The sequence below is a fragment of the Fusarium vanettenii genome, assembly GCF_000151355.1.
Source record: "Fusarium vanettenii 77-13-4 chromosome 6 genomic scaffold NECHAsca_20_chr6_4_0, whole genome shotgun sequence".
Lineage (NCBI taxonomy): Eukaryota > Fungi > Ascomycota > Sordariomycetes > Hypocreales > Nectriaceae > Fusarium > Fusarium vanettenii.
The window spans coordinates 2,377,901-2,399,413 of record NW_003315865.1 but is presented as its reverse complement, the minus strand read 5'-3'; the positions used below and the strand labels follow the sequence as shown (position 1 = coordinate 2,399,413).

Sequence of the window (21,513 nt, the reverse complement as noted above, 5' to 3'; positions counted from 1 at the left end):
AGTTTGTCCGTCTCCAGCGGGCCGCAGGGGGAGCGGAGTTCCAGGTCGAGTTTACACTTGATAGCGAAGAAGCGGAAAGGCCTAATAGGTGACTAGGGGGCCTTGTAGCAACAGGGTACTCCCCCGGAGTATCTAAGTCAGGCACCTCATACCTCCCCTATCCGGTAACTACTCTACCTTGCAAGTACAAGTCCGAACTCCGCTCCGCAACGCGGGGTATCTATAATCGAACTATTAAACTTCGTATCCGGTTTCTTTTATTATAAATCCCAACGTTGATCTTTCGAGAGCTTGATAAGTAGTGATTATATATAAGGACGTCTTCTTGCCAATAGTGACATATTTGTCAAAGCAAGTCCTAAGCCAGGAGGACATTTTATAGCCCCAACAACTTTCAGGCATTTACGATGAAGGTCGCTATTGCTGGCGGCGCTGGGGAGACCGGTAACTGCATTGTTGATGCTCTCCTCCAGTCTAACATCCCGGAACTGGTGCAGCCCCCGCCCTTTGCATTATTCCATTTATTCTACCTCTCTTTTGCTCTAACCTTTGTTTCGTCTAGGTTATTACCGCCCTAATCCGCCCTGCTTCCCTTGAAAAGCCTGAGGTTGAGAATATCAGGGAAAAGGGTGTCAAGACTGTTGCTGCCGACCTGGCTGGCCCTGAAGACGAACTTGTGAATGTTCTTAGTGGCACGGATGTCTTGATTTCGGCCATCTCTGTGCCCGGACTACCGGACCAAATCCACCTTGCAAATGCGGCCAAATTAGCAGGAGTGAAGCGGTTTGTTCCCTGTTTTTTCGCTACAGTTGCACCTGCCAAGGGCGTCATGGCTATTCGATACTTGGTAAGGTTATTGACCAGTGAGACTACTAAGTTGACAAGGATTTGAGAACTAACTAAAAATTAGAAAGAGGAAACCCTGTTACACGTGAAGAAAATTCATCTTCCTTACACTGTCATCGATGTTGGCTGGTGGTATCAGCTCAGCCTTCCTCGCCTTCCCTCCGGAAACATCGACTATGCTGTAACCATGCCGGTAGAATATATCGCTGGAGACGGAAATACTCCTTCCGCCCTCACAGATATGAGGGACGTTGGTAATTATACTGCACGCATCATACAGGACCCAAGGACTTTAAACAAAATGGTTTTTGCGTATGGCGACGTTCTCTCACAGAACCAGGTCTTTAAACTGTTGGAGGACCTTAGTGAAGAGAAGCTTGAGCGACGCTACGTAAGTGATTTATTAATATTCTTGATGGGGGATCTGTCTGACCACCTTCCCTAGAGGTCTGCGGAAGACCTGAAAGTTGCCATTTCGAAGCCGCTGCCTGAAGACTGGTTTTACAATGCTATCGATCATCGGGAGACTATTGTATCTCAGTATTGGAGTTCTATGGGTGTTCGCGGAGACAATACGCCAGAAATTGCTGAGTTTCTCGGATACCTTGATTGTAAGAAACTATACCCAGATTTCGAGGCAATCACGTTCGAGGCATGCTGCAAAGAAATCCTCGAAGGGAAGGCTGCCGGGCCATATGCGAATAGGTGGTAGGCTCTTTTTCTTGAGCACCAATCAGAGTTTGGAAGAGATATGAGGGAGTGGTAGAGCACGAGGACTTTTCGTAAATCGGTCCCATTCTGTAGTCGTTCTCCTTGGGACGTGGATGTGAAACTCGTTAGATACACTGTTAGAGACTCAACACATCATTCATTTCATCGCATCATCTCACATGAAAAGAGCTCTCAATCAATCGGGTTACTCCACGGAAGTGGTGGAGAAGAATTCCCATCTCTTAGCAACCATATCACAGCCCTTGTGGCCTGGCCTGTATGTAGATATTCGCTGTGCCCACCACTCTCTGGTGCCCAACTCAGCAACCCACCACCCAGAACCACCACAGGCTCTCTCGATCATCAACCAGACTCCCACATTGCCTACTACTAATCAACGATGGCCAACTGGCTAGTGAGAAATCCCCGATGTGGCGGTCCCCACAGACTCGTCAGCAGACTGGAGTTTCTCGACACCCTTCGTGGGATCCCCCCGCAGGGCCCCGCAAGCCGCATTCTCGGTGGCGGTTGAGAAAGTCAGTCGTTGTATGCTTGGGGGTTACAGAATGAGATATAAGACTGGCGGAAGGTCTCGTTCTCGTACAAACCCGGACAAATCAGTCCGGTCACGTTCACATCGTTCCATCTTTTTGCCATTATCATCCACGGCTCACAATGGCTCTCTCCAGCTACCTGAAGCAGACCGAGTTGTCCAAAGATTTTCTGTATATCTATGGTCTGCTAGCCCTACTGGCATCACCTCTCATCTGGCTCGCAGCAGACTATGTACGCATCCTTCGTCTAAGGCAAAAGATGCCACCAGGGCCCTTTCCGCTGCCTCTGGTGGGTAACTTCTTCCAGCTTCCAAAGCATCAACCATGGATCGAGTGGGAGACATGGTCGGACACCTATAAGAGTTCCATGATCACAATCTGGAATGGCCGTCGACCTGTCATCATTTGCAATGACATCTGGTCAATCTCAGAGTTGCTGGACAAGCGTGCCGCCATCTACTCTTCCGGGCCACATCATGTCGTCATGGGAGACATGATGAACATGTCGGAGACGAACCAGGTCTGCCAGAAATACGGTGATTCATGGAGGCTTCACAGACGCCTCATGGTATGTTTCTCCCTAGACCCCCCTGGTGCCTCTTTGCCTTCTAAGCCTCGTATAGCATACCATTGTCGGGTCCCAATCAGTGCGAAACCATCGCTCCCATCAGTCCAACGAGTCCAAGGTGTTGCTTCGAGACATGTTGCTCAGCCCAGACGACTTTGACATGTCCATCGAGCGATACTCGTGCTCAGTCGTTTCCATCCTCGGATGGGGTCGTCGCATCGATCGGATTAACGACACGGTCGCACAGGTAGCTCTGAGCTTCATGGAGGGCGTAAACTTTGTCGTCCCCGGCCTCTACATCATGGAAGCAGTTCCCTGGCTCGCCAAGCTGCCAGGGTGGCTGTATCCTCTGCCTTCTATCATCCTCAAGAGCTCCAAGCATATGCAGAGGTACTTTGCAGCCTTGGCCAAGGAGGCAGCTGCCAACTCCACCGAGGACAACTTCTCAAAGAGTTTGCTGGTTGCCCAACGGGAGCACAGCATCAGCGACGAGGATATCAGTTCTCTCACAGCCAACATGATCGGCGGTGGCGTTGATACCACTACAAGCTCCACGCTAACCCTTATCCTGGCCATGTGCGTGTTCCCCGGAGTGCAGCGCAAAGCGCAAGAGGAGCTGGATCGCGTCGTGGGCCAAGACCGCTATCCCGAGTGGACGGATGAGGAGAACCTACCTTATATCCGTGCTGTGGTGAGCGACGCTCCGCTGGCGTACTGTCACTATTCTCGGCGGTATTCCTCACGCGCCCATCCGCGATGATGAATACAACGGCTACTTCATTCCAAAGGACACCGCTATCACTGGCAACCTGTGGGCTATACACAGAAACCCGCGGGAGTTCCCACGGCCAGACGTCTTCAGACCAGAGAGGTTTCTGGATGGGCTGGAGAGGCCATATCCTAACAAGAAGGGCCACAATGCCTTTGGGTGGGGACGGCGTCAGTGCAGCGGCCAACCGCTGGCCGAGCAGGGACTATTCATCACCATTGCACGCATGATTTGGGCATTCAATATGCAACCTGGCTTGGACGAGAACGTAAGTTTGCTCGAGAGCTATCACCCATGCATCTATAGTCACACTAATGAGTTTTCAGAATCGTCCAGTGAAGCTCGACATCTTCGCCCATTCGGACTGCGAGAATATGCGCCCTGAGAAGTTCAAGGCCCGCTTCACCCCGAGAACGCAACAAATCAAGGACTTGATCCTTCGCGAGGCTGCTGAAGCACGAGAGCTCTTGAGGCCGCTTGATGGTGAAACAGCAATAACCATGGCGAGCGTTGCCTGAGAGGTGTAGGTTGTTTCAAACGTACTTCGTTTCCTTGACAGGAGTGACGCAGAGACGGATGCCATCAGACGATGTGATGGTTTATGGAATGTCGGGATTTTCAGGCTCGATTTTCATGTTTTCTTAGTCAAACCTAGATACACAGAATCTAGACCCTAATAGCATGGTAGAGAAACTATTTCCGGATTGCAATGGTTAATATTCGATGCTAAGGATATAATCTTACGACCTCAAGTCTTGAATTATTACATACCGACAGAATTTGCATCCATATTGGCTGTCTAGCTAGATAAAGGCTTGGGAAGAGATGAAAACCTCTTCGATCTTCGGGCTCAGTTAACCCATCGAGGGCCGGGCTGCAACTATAATAAAGAACAGATCTTCAACTGAAAACCCCTTCAATGAGTACCATACATAAACTTTGCACCAGTCTTCAACTACAACGAACATATTGAGAAAGTCCAAAATTCCCGGTAACTCCTTGACGGCTGTTTGGCTCCCTATCATCCCTTCAGATGGAGTGGTGAGGGAAACTCGTCTCGACGACGCTGCCAGCGTGGTGTGTTTCTCTTGGCTAGCCTTGACAGAAGCGTCGAATGGTCAGACGGCAGGCAGAAGGATGCAGCTAGTCTCGCTAGGAGGGAGCCAAGCGGTCCAAACTAATTGCATTTGGCATGTCTGGCACCAGCAGAACCCCACAAGACACATCACGCATCGCTTCAACAACACCTGACTGGGCCTGCTGTCAAGCTTCGAGATAACCTGGCGACGCTTTGCACCACAGCAGGGCGCAAAAAGCCTGAAGACCTCTCCGGGCCCATCCGTAGGCCACGTTCCACACAAGGAACCCCTCCTGTGATAACCTCCCCAATTCAGTGCTGACTAAAGGCAAGCGCTGTACTCATGCCGATACAAGGATAATGGTTGTAGACAGTCATGGATGCGTGTGGGGAATCGTGGGGCCCCGCAAGATGGGATGGGATCTTGTCCGAGTGTGCCGTGGATGTGGGGAAGCTTCGAAACAACGCCTATTAACTAACCAAGTTAGTTAGCTTGACGCAGTTCACGTATGAGCAGCTGGTCATGCGGGACAGGAAGCTGTGGTTAGAGGCTTTGATATCTGCCCTCCCCACCACCGAAGAAAATCACTCGGCCTTGCTTCTCACATTTACACCGTGAAGTTCATCAATATGTCTTCTCAAGACCAAGACAAATCAGGAAGGCCTGGGAGAAAGACACGCAATCGAGCGTCCAAGGCGTGTCTCGTCTGTCGGCGACGCAAAGTCAGATGCAACGTCTCCATCGTCGGAAAGCCGTGCCTGAATTGTGCTTTAGACAATGAGGCCTGTCATATTCCAGAAAAAGAATCTTACCGGTATGTTTCACACGCATGCTGTTGGCCTGAAAGCTGATGGACAGTTTTGCACCCCCAAAAAGGCGTGTTTCCAAGACGAGCGAACCTGCGACCTTCAAGATTATTCGGGAGAACGAGAACCCCGGAAACCAGCCAAGTAATAGTCAGCCGCCTGACTATGACGCCAATTCAACTCATGATCCTCAGACAACAAGCACGTCCCAGCATATCGATGACAGCGCGAGCATGGCTTCCTGTGAAGATAATGTCAAGTATGGGAAGCCCCCTCAAGGTATGACCCGTTCAGATATACCCACCTCTCTGTTACGATATCCAACATGTCACGCAGGTGATTCGTACGTCTTCACACCGCCTCCACGTCAATTTGACGACTCTGGTCCCTTTGGACAGAGCACCCCTCAAAGGAGGGTATTTGCTGCCGAGGTTCCGTACTCAGCGTACTCATTTGTGGTCGTCTCAAACCTACCAGACATGCTGCCAGAAGACATCAACTTCCTCGAACTCAAGGGATGTCTACGGATCCCTGCGCGGAAGCATCTCGACGAATTCGTCAAGCAGTACTTTCGATACGTTCACCCTTTCCTACCGCTCATCAACGAGGCCGTCTTTTGGGAGATGTACTACGGCACCAGCCAAGGATTGGGCCCCAAGATGCCACTGCTGGTTTTCCAGTCCATGATATTCGCGGCCAGCGCCCACGTCTCCTCCGAGACCCTCGAGAGCCTGGGCTTCTCGAGCACCCGTGTCGCCCGGCGTATCCTGTACCAGCGAGCTAAAGTCCTCTACGATCTCGAGTCCGAGTCATCACGTCTCCATATCGCGCAAGCGGCACTGCTTATATCCTACTGGTCTCCACCGTTCGCCAAGGCGGCCAGCAGGCCAAACACCACGTGGCTTAGTATCGCCATCGAAAACGCAAAGTCTGTCAAAGCCCACCTGGCCGGGCTCGATTCTGCCGTCATAAAGGATGAGTCCCTAGAGCAGAGGCGCTGCTTACTGAAGCGTCTCTGGGGTTGTTGTATCGTTCGAGACAGTACCTTGTCCATCGCCCTGAGGCGAAGCTGCCAGATCGCAGCAGCAGACCGCGACGCCGAGGTCAAGCTCGCCCTCAAGTATGCGGATCTTGAGACGGAACTGTACCAATCTGAAGTGTACGATGCGCCCACCAAGAAGTATCTTATCATGGCCTTCCTCCACCTGGCCGAGTTGTGCCGCAGGATGGCGCATGTTTCGAAGCTGCTGTTCCCATTTGAGAATGGCGCTCCTGAAGACGCTATTCTCGCCTCTACGACGGATGATAAGCAAATAATAGGAACGTTCAAATATTTCTTGTCGGGGTGGTGCGACACGGCCAAGTTGTGGCTCCAGTGCCCCAGTCCGGCTGATAAACCAAAGCCGGTGAACAGTGAGTTGTCGCATTCTTCAGTGACACTCTTTACCAACTTGATGTACATTTACTACTAGTATGTTGATCTTACAGCTCATGTAAGCACAGAAAGACCCTGACAGCTGACTTTGACGAAAGCTCCCTGAGAATTGCCTTGGCCAACCGCCAGCTGCTAGCTTTTGCAGAAACGCAAACTCCTCATAGCAAACTGCCTGATACACACAAAAATAGAGCAGATATCCAGAGCGCACAAACTGGGATCAGCTGGTGCATAAAGACACTGGTTGATCGACAGCTCGTAAGGTTTCTCCCGGTAAGCGCGTAAGTGATTTCACAAAAAGGCCACTGTAGCTACTGCGCAGCTCACATCCACCATAGAATCGCTTGCTCCGCCTTGCCACTCGCCCTCCACATGATTAACGGCAGGCTCAACGGTTCGTTCCAAGACTCCAGGCTACTCGTCCTGTTTCAGGCCATGCGGACGTACGAGTACCTATACGACGGCGTGGAGTGGGTTGCCGAGACCATCAAGCTGATCATGGGACAAAAGCAACTAGCCCACCTGCTGGAGTCTGCGCTACCAGGAACTTCCTTGGGCAGTTCATCTTGGGAGAGCTGTCTGGCTTCAAATCCAACGTGCTATTTGAGAGTCACTGTGACAATGGACCTCAGCTTTAGTCAAGGTCGCCTACCTGAAGAGAAGGACTTCCCCGCTAGACTTCGAGATATCGAGGAGAAGCCAATTCCAGCGCCTTTGTTAAAAGGAAATTTGACAACCGCCTCTTCTCAACCAGAACATCCAGCGCGAGACCCTCCAGCTGCTGAAACCGCCACTCTGGAGACCACCTTAGCGCGCCCCCTTGGCCTGGCCCCGGGGAGCGATCTTGCGAAGGCTCCGAATGAGGGCGACTCTATGGATGATCTACTGAGCCTGGAGGGGTTAGATGTAGTGATGGAGCAGAGTCTCGACTTTCCAGAAATGTGTTTGTCGACATGTGACGATAGGGCGCTGGATTCCTTCTTAACTTCTCACGCCAATGAAGGACTAATGGAGAACGTGGGCGATGAGACGCTGAGTACCGAGATATTAGATAAGTTTGATTGGTTTTAAATACATGTTATCATTCTTCTTGTATTAAAATCTTGTTATTATGCTGTTGGTATGGGCTATCACGCTTAGTTATTGTCGAGAAATGCCTGACACCCCATAGGCGAGATGACATTAGGGCGTTGACACCAGTAGCACTTGGTGTCATTTCCAAGGTCAGACTCTGACTAACGCCCTTGCAAAATCCTGGACACGTATGCCATTCAAGGGTAGAGACTGACTGGACGTGGGACCCATGCTTGAGAGTCGTAGAAGGACCCCATGTTCAGTCCACACTTCAATGTGGGGCTTCTAGCTCCCCACACCAAGACCTCTCCCAAGTCCCACCACTGCTCAAGTTCAAGATCACCCCTAGGGTCCGTGTGGTGTGGTCTATGAGTTGGCATATTCCCACGAGAGCCTGGGCGAGTACTTTATTAATCATAGATGAGCCCCATCAGGACGATACACTCATCATCCACGAGCAACGCCACCCACCATCTCCCTCCAAGATGAGTACCGTCGACTTCCACGCCTTCAGCAACGTGATTGCGGGAGTTCCTCGATCGTCTGCCCATCTGGGACACGGGATTAACCCCTCTACCCGTGAGCCCCTCTGGGACGTCCCCATCGCTACAGCCCAGGACCTAGAGGATGCTGTCTCTGCAGCCCAAGAGGCCTCGACAAAGTGGTCTTCGACTCCGTGGGAAAAAAGGCAGCAATGTCTGGGCCAGGCAAAAATCTTGCTCGAGCAGCATAGGGTGAGTATTGCTCAGTTGCTGTCTCTTGAAGGCGGAAAACCACCGCAATTTGGGGATCTCGAAGTCCAGCACGCTCTCGACTTTTTCAACTTTTACTGTATGAACTCCTGATCGCATTTTCCGTACGCCGTATCCTAACCTGAGTTCATCCGATAGCCACGTTGTCGCAACCGCGGCCAGAAATCATCCAGGACGACGATAGTCTTCGCCTCACGTTGACCTATGGCCCCATCGGCGTCGTGGGCGCTATTTGCCCATGGAACTACCCTCTCGTCCTCGCAGTCGGCAAGATTGTCCCCGCCTTGCTCGCGGGCAACTGCGTCATCACAAAGCCGTCTCCATATACCCCCTACAGCATCATCAAGTTCACCGAGATAATCCGCCACATTTTCCCCGCGGGCGTGATCCAGGCTATGCACGGAGGCGATGATCTGGGGCCGAGGATGTGTAATCACCCGGCCATCCAGAAGATCAGCTTCACTGGGTCGACGGCCACGGGTAAGAAGATTATGGCTAGCGCGAGCTCTGGCCTGAAGAACATCACCCTTGAGCTGGGAGGTAACAGTGCTAGCATTATTTTTCCGGATGTCGATATAGATCTTGTCGCCCCCCAGGTGGCTCTTGGGTCATTCTTTAACTCGGGCCAGCTCTGTGTCGCTAGTAAGCGGGTGTATGTCCATAAGGATATATATCATGCTTTCCTGACTAAGATGGTCGAGGTGGTTAAGTCGTGGAAAGTTGGGTCTCCATCTACGCCTGGCGGGGTGATGTTGGGTCCTGTGCAGAATGAGATGCAATACAACGTGGTGAGATCCATTCTGAAAGATTCCATAGACAAGGGATACAAGTTTGCTCTAGGCGGGCAGCTCCCAGCCGACGCTTCAAGCTTCATTATCCCCCCATCCATCGTTGACAACCCCCCAGACGATTCTGTTGTTGTCAAAGCCGAGGCGTTTGGTACGTTTGATACATCCATCTTTGGAAATCAACCATTCAGAAGCTCTAATTGCCTTTTCTCAGGACCCATCGTTCCGGTTCTGTCATGGTCAGACGAAGACGAGTTGATCTCTCGCGTGAATGACACACCGACTGGCCTTGGGGGAGCTGTCTGGTCATCCGACATTGACCTGGCACACCGGATCGCATCTCGCATCCACGCCGGGACTGTTTGGATCAACAGCTTTGAGAAACCTCTTCCTCAAGCTTATCTGGCGGGCCACAAGGAGTCGGGCGTCGGCGGTGAATGGGGGAGGCACGGCCTCCTGTCTTTTTGCAACCCCCAAATCTTTCACTACTACAAAAGTCCAGTGGCATCTAAGATGTAGCTTTGGTGATCGTCAATCTAGGAGAATTACGAATATTATCACTTTGAGCATTATGCAAGCTGCATCCACTCCTAGAAGCCAATGTAAGGCTGTAGTTTTCCTTGCTCGCATCTGCACTCTTCGTGATAGCTCTCAGAATAAAGTCACCGTGTGACATGATCCGCATCATCGTCGTGACAATGGACCAGGTGGCTAGGCCTAACTAAGCCAAGGCGGCAAGACTCTACCTCTCCGTAGGCACATTACTTAGATCCATGTTTGCCCATCACGTTCAATTAACAGACAGCGTTTACCTGTTAAAGTTGAAACTTAGGATATGATTATAGAATCTATTCATCCCAAGTTCACAGTCGCAAAACCACCAGTAAGCCTTTCTATCAGCCGTTCAAATCTACAAAAAAGAAGCTCCTCGCGAATCAAGCTCTACTGCGCCTCCACTAATAGCCTTCTTACCTGTCTCCTTTACCAAGACTTGAAAGACGATCTTGTTATTCTCCTTCTACATTTCGGTCTGCAAGGTCTGCCCAGGAAGGACTACGCTTGTAAATCTGGCCTTCACACTCCTGTATGACCCGTAGGACTGGAAGATATGCTTCCCAGCAATGCCGAGGGAGCAGAGCCCATGCAAAATGGGCACCTTGAAGCCACCCTTCTGGCTGAACTCGGGATCAATATGCAAGGGATTCAGATCTCCGTTGAGTCGGTACAGCGCAGCCTGTCCTTCAAGTGTCTTCTCCTCGACCATGACATCCGGCGCTCGCGAGGGCGGGTTATTTCTCGCCGTAGCGGCCCCGCGGTCTGCGAGCACACTGCCGCCGCCGAAGCCGCCTGATCCACGGACAAGCACGGTGGTCTCGTTGAAGAAGACCTCTTGGTTCTTGTCCGTAACGGTCGTGAAGCCCTGGACCACCATGGCGTCTCTGCCCTTGTCGACGACCTGGATGAGCTTGGGGAACGTGCGCAGCTTTCCCGATGGGGGTATAGGCGAGCGTATCTCCAGGTACTGATTCACGTGAAGGAGCATGCGTTGGTCGTAGCCGAGCATGAGGTCTTCCATCTTGTATGGGAGCTTTGCGTTGAAGAAGGGGATGAGTCCGAATACTGGCAGAGCCGTGAAGTCCTTGTGGCCTTCCCAGACGAGCGGGAGGTTGCTGTGATGGGCACCAATAGAAAGGGCATAAAGGATCAAGTCGCGTTCAGTGTAAGTGTAAATGGATCCTTGGGGCTTTGCTTCTTTAGGTAGTCGTATGTTTGCAAGGACCTTCGCGGCAGAGAAGGACTGTCACGCTTCAGTTGAGCTCCTTGTGCTGTGGAAAAGTGTAGAGATGTAGACTTACCTGGGAATCAGACGCTTCACGGGATAGAATACGCATGTGGTCTTCTAAACTGGTAGGGTACGTAGGCTGAGAGACGGCAAAGCTTGACAACTTGGCCAGAATGCCATCGAGACTTGTGCCATCCGTTACAAGAGACCAGCCGGGTTGCCTCTCCCACCGCGTCTTGCCAAACCAGCCGCTACCCACCTCGTAGACTCCCCCTGTTGGGTCAGAAGGGGCTGGTTCGCCAGAGAGAGCAGACACAAGAGGTGCCACATGGTCCGGCTTGAGTGCCTTGGACACTTCGTCACTGAGGATGCTCTTGGTCATGTTTGTCCCAGCGTTAGGGGCAATGACGTTTGCTAGAATATTGTGCTGAGCGCCCTCACGAGCCAGCGCCCGTGTGAGGCCTATGATGGCTGATTTCTAAGAAGTCAGGCGTGTTAACATCGCCTCCTGCAGAGATGCATAGGACCTACTGGTACTTACAGCCGCAGCGTAGTTGGCTTGGCCAAACGAGCCGTAGATGCCGGTCACACTGGTGGTGTTCACAATGCGCCCGTGTTTCTGCTTGACAAAGTGCGGCCACGCAGCGCGACACGTGTTGTAGGTTCCTTGAAGATGGACAGAGAGAACAGAGTCCCACATGGATTCACTCATGTTGTGGAACGCCTTATCTCGCAAGATGCCTGCGTTGTTGACGACCACATCGATCCTCCCAAAGGCTTCGATGGTAGCCTGCACGTGCTTCTGGCCCTCCTCTGCAGAGCCCACCGTCCCAGCGGCGATGCCTCCCATTTGGTGGATTTCGTGGACAACAGTTGAGGGATCCGCGATGTCGTTGACCATGACGGATGCGCCAAGTCGAGCAAGGTGTAGCGCATACGCACGTCCGAGGCTGAGCAGTTCATTAGATAATCTAGGGAGCTAGGGGACGTTGGGGGTTGGAGAGCTCACCCTGAGCCAGCACCTGTTATCAGGACGGCTCTGTCCTTGAAAGAAATGGATGCTGAATCCTTTTCGACAGGCAGTTTCAGACCAACGTTGAGAAGATCCAGAAACTTGTTGGGACCCGATGGATACTCTGGTCGCTCAAAATCCACCACTCTCGACCACCCCTTGATGATAGCTTCAGGTCCTAGGGAATCGTCTGCGCGTAGCAACAGACCGCTCGATCTCTGCCAGCGCAGCTTAGCAACTCGACCACCTCCAAGTTCATAAGCGCCTCCGTTCTCTGTCTTGTTTTGCTCGTGGACCAGGAACGAGACGAAGGCAGCAGCAGATGCCTCGTGGCCAGTAGTTCCACCTGAGAGATAACATGTCAGTCATCTTTTTTCCTCGGCTCCGAGAGAAACACCGCACCTTCCATGCCGACAGGGAACACGACATTGACAAATATGTTCTTTTTGGCGCCTTCTTTGGCGAGAGTGAAACTATAGCCAATTTGTGAATGCTTGGCCGCTTTTGGCAGTCTTTGTTAGAGGGTTTTCGAACCGACCAAGTGAGAGCGAGGATCAACTCACTGCATTCAATAGTTTGTTGTGGGAGTTCATGAAGAGCAGCGAGGGACGACACGTTAACAACACGGCCATATCCCTGCGCTCTAAAATGCTTCCAGGCTGCGTTGGTGGTCTTTGTGTCTTACAGTCAGCCCCCCCGGAACCTTCTTGTTTGATGGCGCCGATCTCTTGATTACCTTGTAGCTTCTCTTGATTTGAACGTCTTTTGACAAATCCCAGTCAAGGCTGCTGACATCGGCAATGCTTCCCGTTTGTGGAGTATAAGTGGCTGCATTGATCAAGATGTCAATCGACCCAAAGGCGGAAATGGCGGTTTCGATGATGGCATCACCAGCCAGGACACTGTTCTCGTTCGCTACTGCAGTGCCACCACGGCTTCGAATCGACTCGACGGCCGCCAAAGCATCCTACCAAACTGTTAGTGACTATAGCCATAACCGCGAAAAAGAAACGAAAATGCCAAGAACGGTTCCTACCTTGCCTCCGTTGCGTTCATCATTTACAAAAACGGAGGCTCCTATGAAGATCTCCGGTTAGTTGGAGGGTGTGGATGCGTAGCAGATGTCTAGACCTACCCCTGTGACCCCAGGAGCTTCGCGCAAGCTTTACCAAATCTATGTCTCGTCAATAATCAGGACAAAGGTGAAAGGACGGCGATGGGCCTTACCCGCTGCCTCCTCCTGTAACCACGGCAACTTTTCCTTGAAAATCACGCTGAGGCATGTTGTAGAGTATTTTCTTTTCAATATATCTCAGTTTGTACCCTTTTTCAGCATAAAAACATACGTCTGCAGTAAAATACGAGCCCCAGCTGGAAGTAGTTATGGTATTTCTGCAGCGGCGTTCGTGGGAGAAGAAAATGGGCCCCACGTGCGTGTGGTACGGACGTGGGGTCGTTCTCAGGGGAGCTTGAGCTACCCCGCAAAGTTAAAGTTAGTACTAGATGCCCCGTAACTTTGTCCGTCCGGCATGCACGGAGTGTTGAAGTGGTTCACCGGCTGTTGCCTCGGGAGCTTGGAACTGCTGCTTGAGGGCGAACCGTGTAGAGTAGCTGTGTCTGTACATGCTCTATGAAAGATGGCAGCCCCACGTTCAAACGTCCTGCGCTGATCTACCTCCATATTCCTTCCCGTGGAATCTCAAATATGCTCTACCTTCTCTATCTTGACCGATCTATCACCTCATTCACATAAAGTCAACAACCAGAACGACTGCTTGCTTTGCCTGTCCTCAAGATAACCCAGGGGTGCGTCCCATCGACTGATCCGCAAATAGTATGACTTGACCAAGTTCACCTCGCAGAACGCCATGTTGGTGTCACACATCGACCCCTCTACCAATAACGTCTTGATGGCTAAGTCGAGAGACTCTAATGCGCCCTTCGCAGACTTGCTATGGTTTCGGCCTCGCCAGGATGCAGCGCCTAACTCGTTCCGTCTGCCCTACCTCCACCATAACTCAGCCTCCGACTTTCGAGCCTACTATGATTCTATGCGTGTGCAATAAACGAGCAGCTAGTATCAGGAGCCCTTTAAACTCAGAGATCAGTCACGCTGTCGCTCATGAGGCGAAGTATGTGGCACAGCTTTCCGCCTTCCACTTTCCCACCTCCTCTAGGAGACTCACGAAGCCGACCAGCACTCTCCTGGCTGAGTTGAGCCCCCCCGAAAGTACCATGCTGCTGAAAGAAACAGGTCCGCCCATAGACACGAATCGGACGGCGGGCGAGCTCTTGGTTCGGTTAGAAGACGAGGGCACGTAGCCGGCAAAACCCTCCTCAGCAAGCCCGTTCCAGTCGATGTCATCCAACAGCTCAAACGGCTCTGTTTCACCGTCCTCCTGCAGCGAGTCCGGACCGACCAGGAGGTAGAGGCCAAGCACAAGCGCGGCGTTGAAGATTGCATCCTCTGACAGGAACGTGGTCCCGTCGCTGACCTTTCTCCTTGACATGGCTGCGTAGATGTGGGCTGCGTGCAGACACGCCCGCCTTGCTGAGGGGCTCTGCGCCCAGCCTGCGATCCTCTCGAGTGCCTCTTTCCCAGCATTGATACCATCACGCCCAGCAGCAATCTCCAAAATGTCCATGTTGGTCGTAAGGCTGATACACATGGCATGCCAAAACAAGACATTGTTTGGATTGCTCCGCACCAGATCGGCCTTGTATGCCGTGTAGATGTCTCTCAATAGTGGCACCAGCAACACCCCGGCTTCATCTTTCTGGTATAGCTCTCCTGGAATGAGGATCGGTGTTGGGTCCTGTGGGGAAAGTCGGCATTTCACGTCAGTAAGCCGCAGCCACACGGCCGATAAGAGAGAGTACAGGCCGATCGAGCTCAATGGGACGTCTGCTGGTAGGAAGGTCTGGTTGGGTCGAAGGTTCAGCATGCTGGGCTTCATGCACTGGCCGGCAGAGTCCAGCTGCGCCCACCGAGTCGCGTCAGGGGCTTCGAAGAGTGATGTTGAGCACGGGGTATAGAAGCGCATCGTGTCTAGGCGGATTATGGGGTGGGCTCTCATGCCTGAAGAGAAAAACGAGTCCACCATGACGAGGCAGGCGATCAATCTGAGAAAATACCATCACATCAGCACTGCTCTGATTGAACAACTCCATCACGTCAGAGTACATGACAGACAGTCTCCGTGTCAGCCCGGCAAGTGGGCTTACCTCTTTGTTGACTCAGCTCTTGCCCAAGCCTTCCAGGCTTGGTCGTCTGACCTTCCTTGAGGGAGCATCGAAGCAATCGGCTGCCCTCTGCCAGCCTCAAAGAGACCATTCTGCTGTGCAACCTGTTTCAAGTCGTCCATGGTTAGACACCGGCGCACTATACAGACGAGCAAAGCCAACGTACCGAGAGAACTTTGGAGTAAAGTGCGTGGGTCTGCTCAGAATGGACACGTTCCTACTCTTATGTTAGAGCACTTTGCGCCCCAAGTCGGCCACGATGATCGTGTACAGACCTCCATGGCAGCTGCACATGACAGCGCTAACGTAGATGATGCCAGGACGACAAGCAATGACCTAGAATCGGATCTCGACCACGGCTTGGAGAGAAGAGTAGTACAATTTTCCATCACTTTCTGAGGCGGAATGTTAACGTGCTGTAGTCTCGGGTGTAGAGTGGACGATATGGAAAGAACAATATTGGTCATGAACTCACTGATAAGTGTCTAGCAACGAAGCCACGAGTCTTTGCCGGGTCCAAGTGAAAAAGGCCAATTAGGCATATAGGAAACACAATCATGTTCGGACTGTGTTTAGGGGAGAAAGTCGGTTTATGGACAAACGGCATGAGCGGGTGGAATCTGTGGAAGTAGATTTCGATGCATATTTCCAGTATGTCAAGCGTGGGAAAACGCATCTCTTGAGATAATCGTGCCTGTTGTGAGAAAAATCAGCACACCTCAATAAATCACCCAAGCTTTTCTGCGCGGGTATTACCACTGAAGGGCACTCCACCCCGTACTCTTGACTCATGCTTATCCGTCGTTGTTCGTCGAGCCTACCTTTAGCCGACTTGGGACCAGCGGCAATATAAGAGTCGTTGGAATACTCGGGATCAGAGAAGAGATTGCTGCCTTTGTGGGAGACAGAATCTGACCATAGCGTCTGCATAAGCCGCCAGGGCTGGTCGCCCCTCTTGGGCCATAGCTGGGCCATCTCAGCAAATCGCTCGTCAGGGATCTTAGATGTGAAGCTCGCAGTCTTCCTCCTCCTCTTCGTAGGATGATCCGAAAGGGCAGTGACATCGAAGCTAAGTAAGGGGTTGTTTCCCCAGCTACGCTAGTTGAGATTTGGCATCGTCAAATCTGTGTCTAAGCCGGGGAGCCAGTCCGGTTCAGCGGGCGGCCATGTTCTGTCGGCATACTACCCCAGGAGATGGCCTAGGTCCTGGTCCGATATAGCACTAGTGTCGTAGCCGTGTAGACTGTCGCGTTGAAAAGTGGTTGCGGGTTGCGTCTCGTTGGGGAAGCTCATGTGGGCCGCGGAATCCATACTGTTGCTCATACGCATATCGGGTTCGGCTTGGCTGTGAGCTATGGAACTGGAGAACTCATGATCGGCGATGGAATCTTCTGAGATGGGCGGCATGGCGTATGAAAAAGAGAAGTCGGGGTCAGCCTGGGCGGAAGGTTCGGGATTCGGAGCAATAGGGATTTCCTGGGCATTCGAGATGATAATTCTGGGATCTAAAGCGTTAGTGCTAGAGATAAAGGCATTGTTCGGGGCACTGTTGGTGCCAGCGGGTGTCTCATCCGCCCTGGGCGGCTGAGAGCTGTGACGGGACGAGCGTGAGGGCGAAGACGCGGAGCCCAAGGGCCACATGACGACGGTGTTGCTAGCTGGAGACTCATGGTCGTGCTGCCTCTCTTGCAACCGCATCCGGGTTGATTTAGAGGCGTTTTGGTTGCCTTTGTCGTTGTCGCCGTGTCCTTTTAGATGCCGACTCAGAACGTCTCTATACGTCGCATATAGCAGTTAGCGTCGACGCCCATAGGCAAGGCCAGGTTATCATAATATACCCTCGTGAGAATCTCTTGTGGCATTTTCGGCATTTAAAGGGCTTCTTACCCGTGTCTGGCAGACTCGTCAGCGACTTGCTGCAAAGGCGGCCACGGACTGGGTGGGTTGAGCAAGATAAATGCTACTTACGCGAGCGCTCATGACGCTTGAGATGCTTAATCTTTGAAAAGCTTCTGTCATAGTATGAGTAAGTTCTGGGTGGCATGGATATAGCGGCAGTCCGTCTATCTTTTGAGAAGGCCTGGGTGAATCGGCTCGCTTACGCGAGAGGGGATGTAGAAGAGCGAACGGGGGAAATAGGGGGGAAATAAGAGAGGAAGGATAAGTGGCAGCGAGCGGCCTTAAGATGATGACTATAGAATATAAGAGTCCTAGTTTTATTTTTATTTTATTGTACATATAGAATAAGAAGTAAGAGGAAAAGGAAGAAGTAAAGAGGGGAAGGCCCAGCACTAATATTCATAAACACGGCCACTGACTAAGGTAGCTTAAGTACTTTACCCGCGCTATCCCTTTCCTGCTTTCTCTGGGGAAGTGCGGGGTAGAGCGGAGAGGCTCTCCGGGCAAGATTCCGTAGTGTCTAGCTTGTTATGGTCTAGCACAGACCGCCGAAATCCAGGTCAGTTGATTGGCTGCTAATGCCCCCAATCAGCGCCTCCAATGACTCCACTCACGTGATTTGTAATTCGCTTCGCGTCTCGAATGAGTTTTCCCATGATCTAGATAATTTCTAGGGGTAGATGCATCTGGAACAGAGGTCTTAATAGTTTATAATTCCTCGCGCCTGCTATTATTCATCTCTTTAATATATATTGCTATTGCTTATCAGGTAACTACTTCCAAGTTGGTTTGGTCGGCGATAACACGGCAGTTGCCCAGGTGCGTCTATGATTGTGCTTTGTCTTTGTGGGCAGAAGAGTCCATATAATTAGACTTGCCTCGAGAATGATACACTTTCACTTCATCTAGGCACATTTCGTCCAGAATTTGCCAGATCCTTCGACCATTCTTGAGTCCACCAGAAACAACCAGCCCAGGTTGGTGATAATCCCAGGCGGTCTGGGTGCCCTTTCCTTCCTCCACAAGCGCAACTTGCACGCGATATCAGCCATGCTACTATACTTAGACAAACAATAGTCTTCCTGCTGAGCGGCCACTGGAGGCGGTTGCTATAACTACCACCATTGCCAGGCTAGCATCGGGGTGGTTTATCTCCCCAAACCGTGAGACTCCCGAAAACTCCTCAGTGATGTTTGCCGTGACGGACCAGGTTTGGTTTGCTCCAACGACGAGAGCTGAAGCAAGGACACCATCAACGTATACCTCCAAGTCCAAAGATTCTTCTTCGTGTCCGTCGTGCGATGCAACACGACCGTTGATGTATACAGCGTTTACTCCAACGCGTTGGCCATGAGCAGAAAGATCGGGGGCTGCCTTACCCTGGGTAGGCTCTTGCCTCTCTTCGTACTGAATCTGATCCGTCTCCAAGGGAGGTGTACGCCGGGGTGCAAAACGAGGCGAGACATGGGCTTGTTCAAAGGCATACCCATAACTCAAAAGAGACACGTCATCGTAAGCCTTGGACGCAAAGGTCAGACCAACCGGCATCTGTGTGTCCTTCATCGTACCCATGGTGACCGTGACGGTAGGCACTCCAAGCTGGCGAATAGCAAAATTGCCCAAGGACCTAGCAACACCGTTGCGCCAGGTCAAGGCTGCAGCTTGCTCGTCCACTTCGGCGGCTGCGCGTCCGACATCACCCGCGGCAGGCCAGACAAGAAAGTCAAGACCTTTCTTGTCCATCCAGTCATCGAGATCCCTCTTTCTGCGATCCTCAAGAGAATGAAGCCACTCGCTGAAGCCAGGGACTTCTACAATTGGGCCTCTCCTGTTCTTTGCATCTTCGACCGCAGCGGCATTACCACTCGTTCGGTTGTTGAATGTGTTTCCGTATCGGTCAGGGAGTGTTCCGGGGATCTGAGGGAAGATGAGGGCTGGATCAACATCGCCAAGTTGGACAACGCTTGAAGAATCATTGACGTAGTGCAGAAAGTCATCCCAGGACAGAGCACCAAAATTCGCGGGGCCGGAACTGCCATTGTAATAGGCCGGAAGAGGATAATCGCTGTTGACCTCATTTCGAGTCGGGGCAACCTCAAAGTTACTGACTAGCGGGAAATCGACTTCTTCGATTGTCGCGCCAAGATACTCCAGTGTCTTTCGGGCCTCTTCCCAGAGATCAATGACTGATGGATGAATGTACACCGGTTGAGACACGGCATCTCTCTTTCCGAGAAACATGCTTGGAATGCCAATACGCTTCCCTCTAATGGAGGAGTCGTTTGCGAGTGACAGGAAGGATTTGGGTCGAATATCTTGGACGTTTGGAAGTTGAACAAAGGGTTGTGACCTCCACAGGTCTCCAGTTGTCTCATTATCTGGGACAAACAAAACGTCAAGCACGGCGAGAAGGTCATGTAACGTTCTGGTATGAGGCACCACCACATCTGCCGATGGAGATAGAGGCCAATTACCCCGAATTGAGAGCATGCCTCTTGAGGGAGTATAGGCCACAAGTCCGTTGTTGGATGCAGGGGATCGCCCTGATGAGACGGTTTCTTCGGCCATGCCGAACACAGCCATGCTGGAAGCAGTGGAGACGCCGCAGCCATTGGAAGAGCCAGAACCCATAGCAGCCGCAAGATACTCTGGGTTGTAAGGACTTTCTGCTCTTCCGTACAACCCTCGCTGCATGCCTCCGTTAGCCATGGGAGGCATATTGGTTTTGCCCAAGACGATACCTCCAGCAGCGCGAAGCACCTCGACTGCAAAGGCATCATCGTGTGCCGTGAGGTTCTGGAATGCAGGTGAACCAGCGGCGACAGGCAATCCCTTCACCATGTAGCTGTCCTTGACGGTAAAGGGCAAGCCTTCTATGAGAGACCGGATAGAACCATTGTTGTCAGCTCTCCAATCATCAGAGGCCTGTGCTTCTTCAAAAGCATTGATACTGAGTACGGGAATGGCGTTGAGATGCACACCTCTCCGGTCGTAGTGAGCAACTCTATTCAAATGCTTCGCCAGGAGCTGAACTGCATTGATGCGACCCGAGGTCAATGCCTCCTGTAACTCGGAGATGGAAGCTTCAACAGTGCTGAGACTCTGCCCACAGAATCGTCAATATCAAAAAGCAGAAACCAGCTGATCAGATACACCTACCTGTACACCTTGAGGAGTCAACAGGAGTAAATTGACAAGACACAAGGTAAAGATTGATTGAATTGTGCAAATTATCGTCATATTGTCAAAGTGTCAGCACGGACACAAAGAATAGCGAGATACTTTGAATGCCCAATGAGAAGATCCGCCGATTGAAGAAATTGCCTCGAGGGTGGATGGTCGAGATATAACTTGCGATCCAACAACCCAGTAAACGCATTGAGTAATAAGCTTGCTCTCGCCTCATCACCATGATACCAACTGCCTCATTCAGTCCGGAATACTGAGCCACATCTTGAGAAGCTTGAGATAGGTCCCCCACAACTGGACAGATACGATACGTAAGAGAAACGTGTTGGCGGTAGTGAAGCCTTGGCTCTCGCATCTCATTCGAGGTAACATCGTGATACGTAACAGGAACTTCTCAAAATCTACCTGTAAAAGCAAGAAGGGTGTTTATCCGCCTGTTATCTGGGAGATACAGGAAAGCAGCCGGCCCCAAAGGATATTTCCTGACAGCCAAAGATTCGGAAGCGAGATGGTGGCTCCCCTGCAGTTCTCTGCAGATCAAACTGGGGTAATTGAGTTTTACTCTACATATCCAGGCGATAAGACATGATGCCCCGAAATCGATGAAGCGAATGCGCCCACAACGGGGGGCATTTAATAATCCTTCGGGCCATACACCTGTGACATGCAAGACACTTATCAACCATGTTCCACCAATTGACAGGGAAGGAATGTCCAGCCGACACTCGGTTGGGGTATGACGATGCCAAGACTTGGTTGACCAAACAGAAGGCAGTGCCAATACCCCTGTGCTTTTAAAGCATGAACATGTCAGTTAGCTTGTTCTTTGCGGAGATAGGTACCTATCTTTGCGGAGATACGGTCAGCAATAGAATAGTTGTCAAGGGCCCAAGTCACGGAACTTGGGGTACAACGAGGAAGAAGGAGGAAGACGGAGCTATCAGCACGAGGGAGTGAGCCCCCTGTCCGCTTGATGCAATTATCAGGGATTAGTATGTGAAATCG

At 51.6% G+C, this 21,513-nt stretch overlaps 7 protein-coding genes across 7 annotated transcripts; 4 read left to right on the top strand and 3 right to left on the bottom strand.

The window, feature by feature from the left end:
- Positions 1–407: 407 nt before the first annotated feature.
- NECHADRAFT_43859 (uncharacterized protein) lies at positions 408–1,558 on the top strand (the record flags this gene model as incomplete). Its single annotated transcript, XM_003045370.1, has 4 exons — positions 408–491; positions 563–847; positions 911–1,237; positions 1,292–1,558. 4 exons carry the CDS (start codon positions 408–410, stop codon positions 1,556–1,558), a joined length of 963 nt encoding a protein of 320 aa, XP_003045416.1.
- Positions 1,559–2,232: 674 nt separating this feature from the next.
- Positions 2,233–3,966, top strand: NECHADRAFT_82145 (uncharacterized protein; the record flags this gene model as incomplete). Its single annotated transcript, XM_003045369.1, has 4 exons — positions 2,233–2,679; positions 2,735–3,370; positions 3,468–3,716; positions 3,775–3,966. 4 exons carry the CDS (start codon positions 2,233–2,235, stop codon positions 3,964–3,966), a joined length of 1,524 nt encoding a protein of 507 aa, XP_003045415.1.
- Positions 3,967–5,156: 1,190 nt separating this feature from the next.
- NECHADRAFT_82144 (uncharacterized protein) lies at positions 5,157–7,839 on the top strand (the record flags this gene model as incomplete). The annotated part of the gene is made up of 7 exons (XM_003045368.1): positions 5,157–5,341; positions 5,386–5,612; positions 5,670–6,746; positions 6,822–6,826; positions 6,960–6,995; positions 7,032–7,041; positions 7,091–7,839. 7 exons carry the CDS (start codon positions 5,157–5,159, stop codon positions 7,837–7,839), a joined length of 2,289 nt encoding a protein of 762 aa, XP_003045414.1.
- A 488-nt stretch (positions 7,840–8,327) lies between these two features.
- On the top strand, positions 8,328–9,901 carry NECHADRAFT_43411 (uncharacterized protein; the record flags this gene model as incomplete). Its single annotated transcript, XM_003045367.1, has 3 exons — positions 8,328–8,673; positions 8,733–9,533; positions 9,597–9,901. The coding sequence occupies 3 exons, from the start codon at positions 8,328–8,330 to the stop codon at positions 9,899–9,901; spliced, it is 1,452 nt and encodes a 483-aa protein (XP_003045413.1).
- Positions 9,902–10,400: 499 nt separating this feature from the next.
- NECHADRAFT_82142 (uncharacterized protein) lies at positions 10,401–13,460 on the bottom strand (the record flags this gene model as incomplete). The annotated part of the gene is made up of 9 exons (XM_003044964.1): positions 10,401–11,180; positions 11,239–11,643; positions 11,707–12,115; positions 12,175–12,523; positions 12,580–12,678; positions 12,741–12,849; positions 12,914–13,144; positions 13,313–13,340; positions 13,405–13,460. The coding sequence occupies 9 exons, from the start codon at positions 13,458–13,460 to the stop codon at positions 10,401–10,403; spliced, it is 2,466 nt and encodes an 821-aa protein (XP_003045010.1).
- Positions 13,461–14,297: 837 nt separating this feature from the next.
- Positions 14,298–16,428, bottom strand: NECHADRAFT_42814 (uncharacterized protein; the record flags this gene model as incomplete). The annotated part of the gene is made up of 6 exons (XM_003044963.1): positions 14,298–15,300; positions 15,403–15,524; positions 15,566–15,637; positions 15,696–15,815; positions 15,896–16,098; positions 16,152–16,428. Coding segments are annotated over 6 exons (1,797 nt in total), but the record flags the coding sequence as incomplete, so codon positions are not given.
- Positions 16,429–18,381: 1,953 nt separating this feature from the next.
- On the bottom strand, positions 18,382–20,424 carry NECHADRAFT_42966 (uncharacterized protein; the record flags this gene model as incomplete). Its single annotated transcript, XM_003044962.1, has 1 exon — positions 18,382–20,424. A coding segment is annotated over one exon (2,043 nt), but the record flags the coding sequence as incomplete, so codon positions are not given.
- Between the last annotated feature and the right edge of the window lie 1,089 nt (positions 20,425–21,513).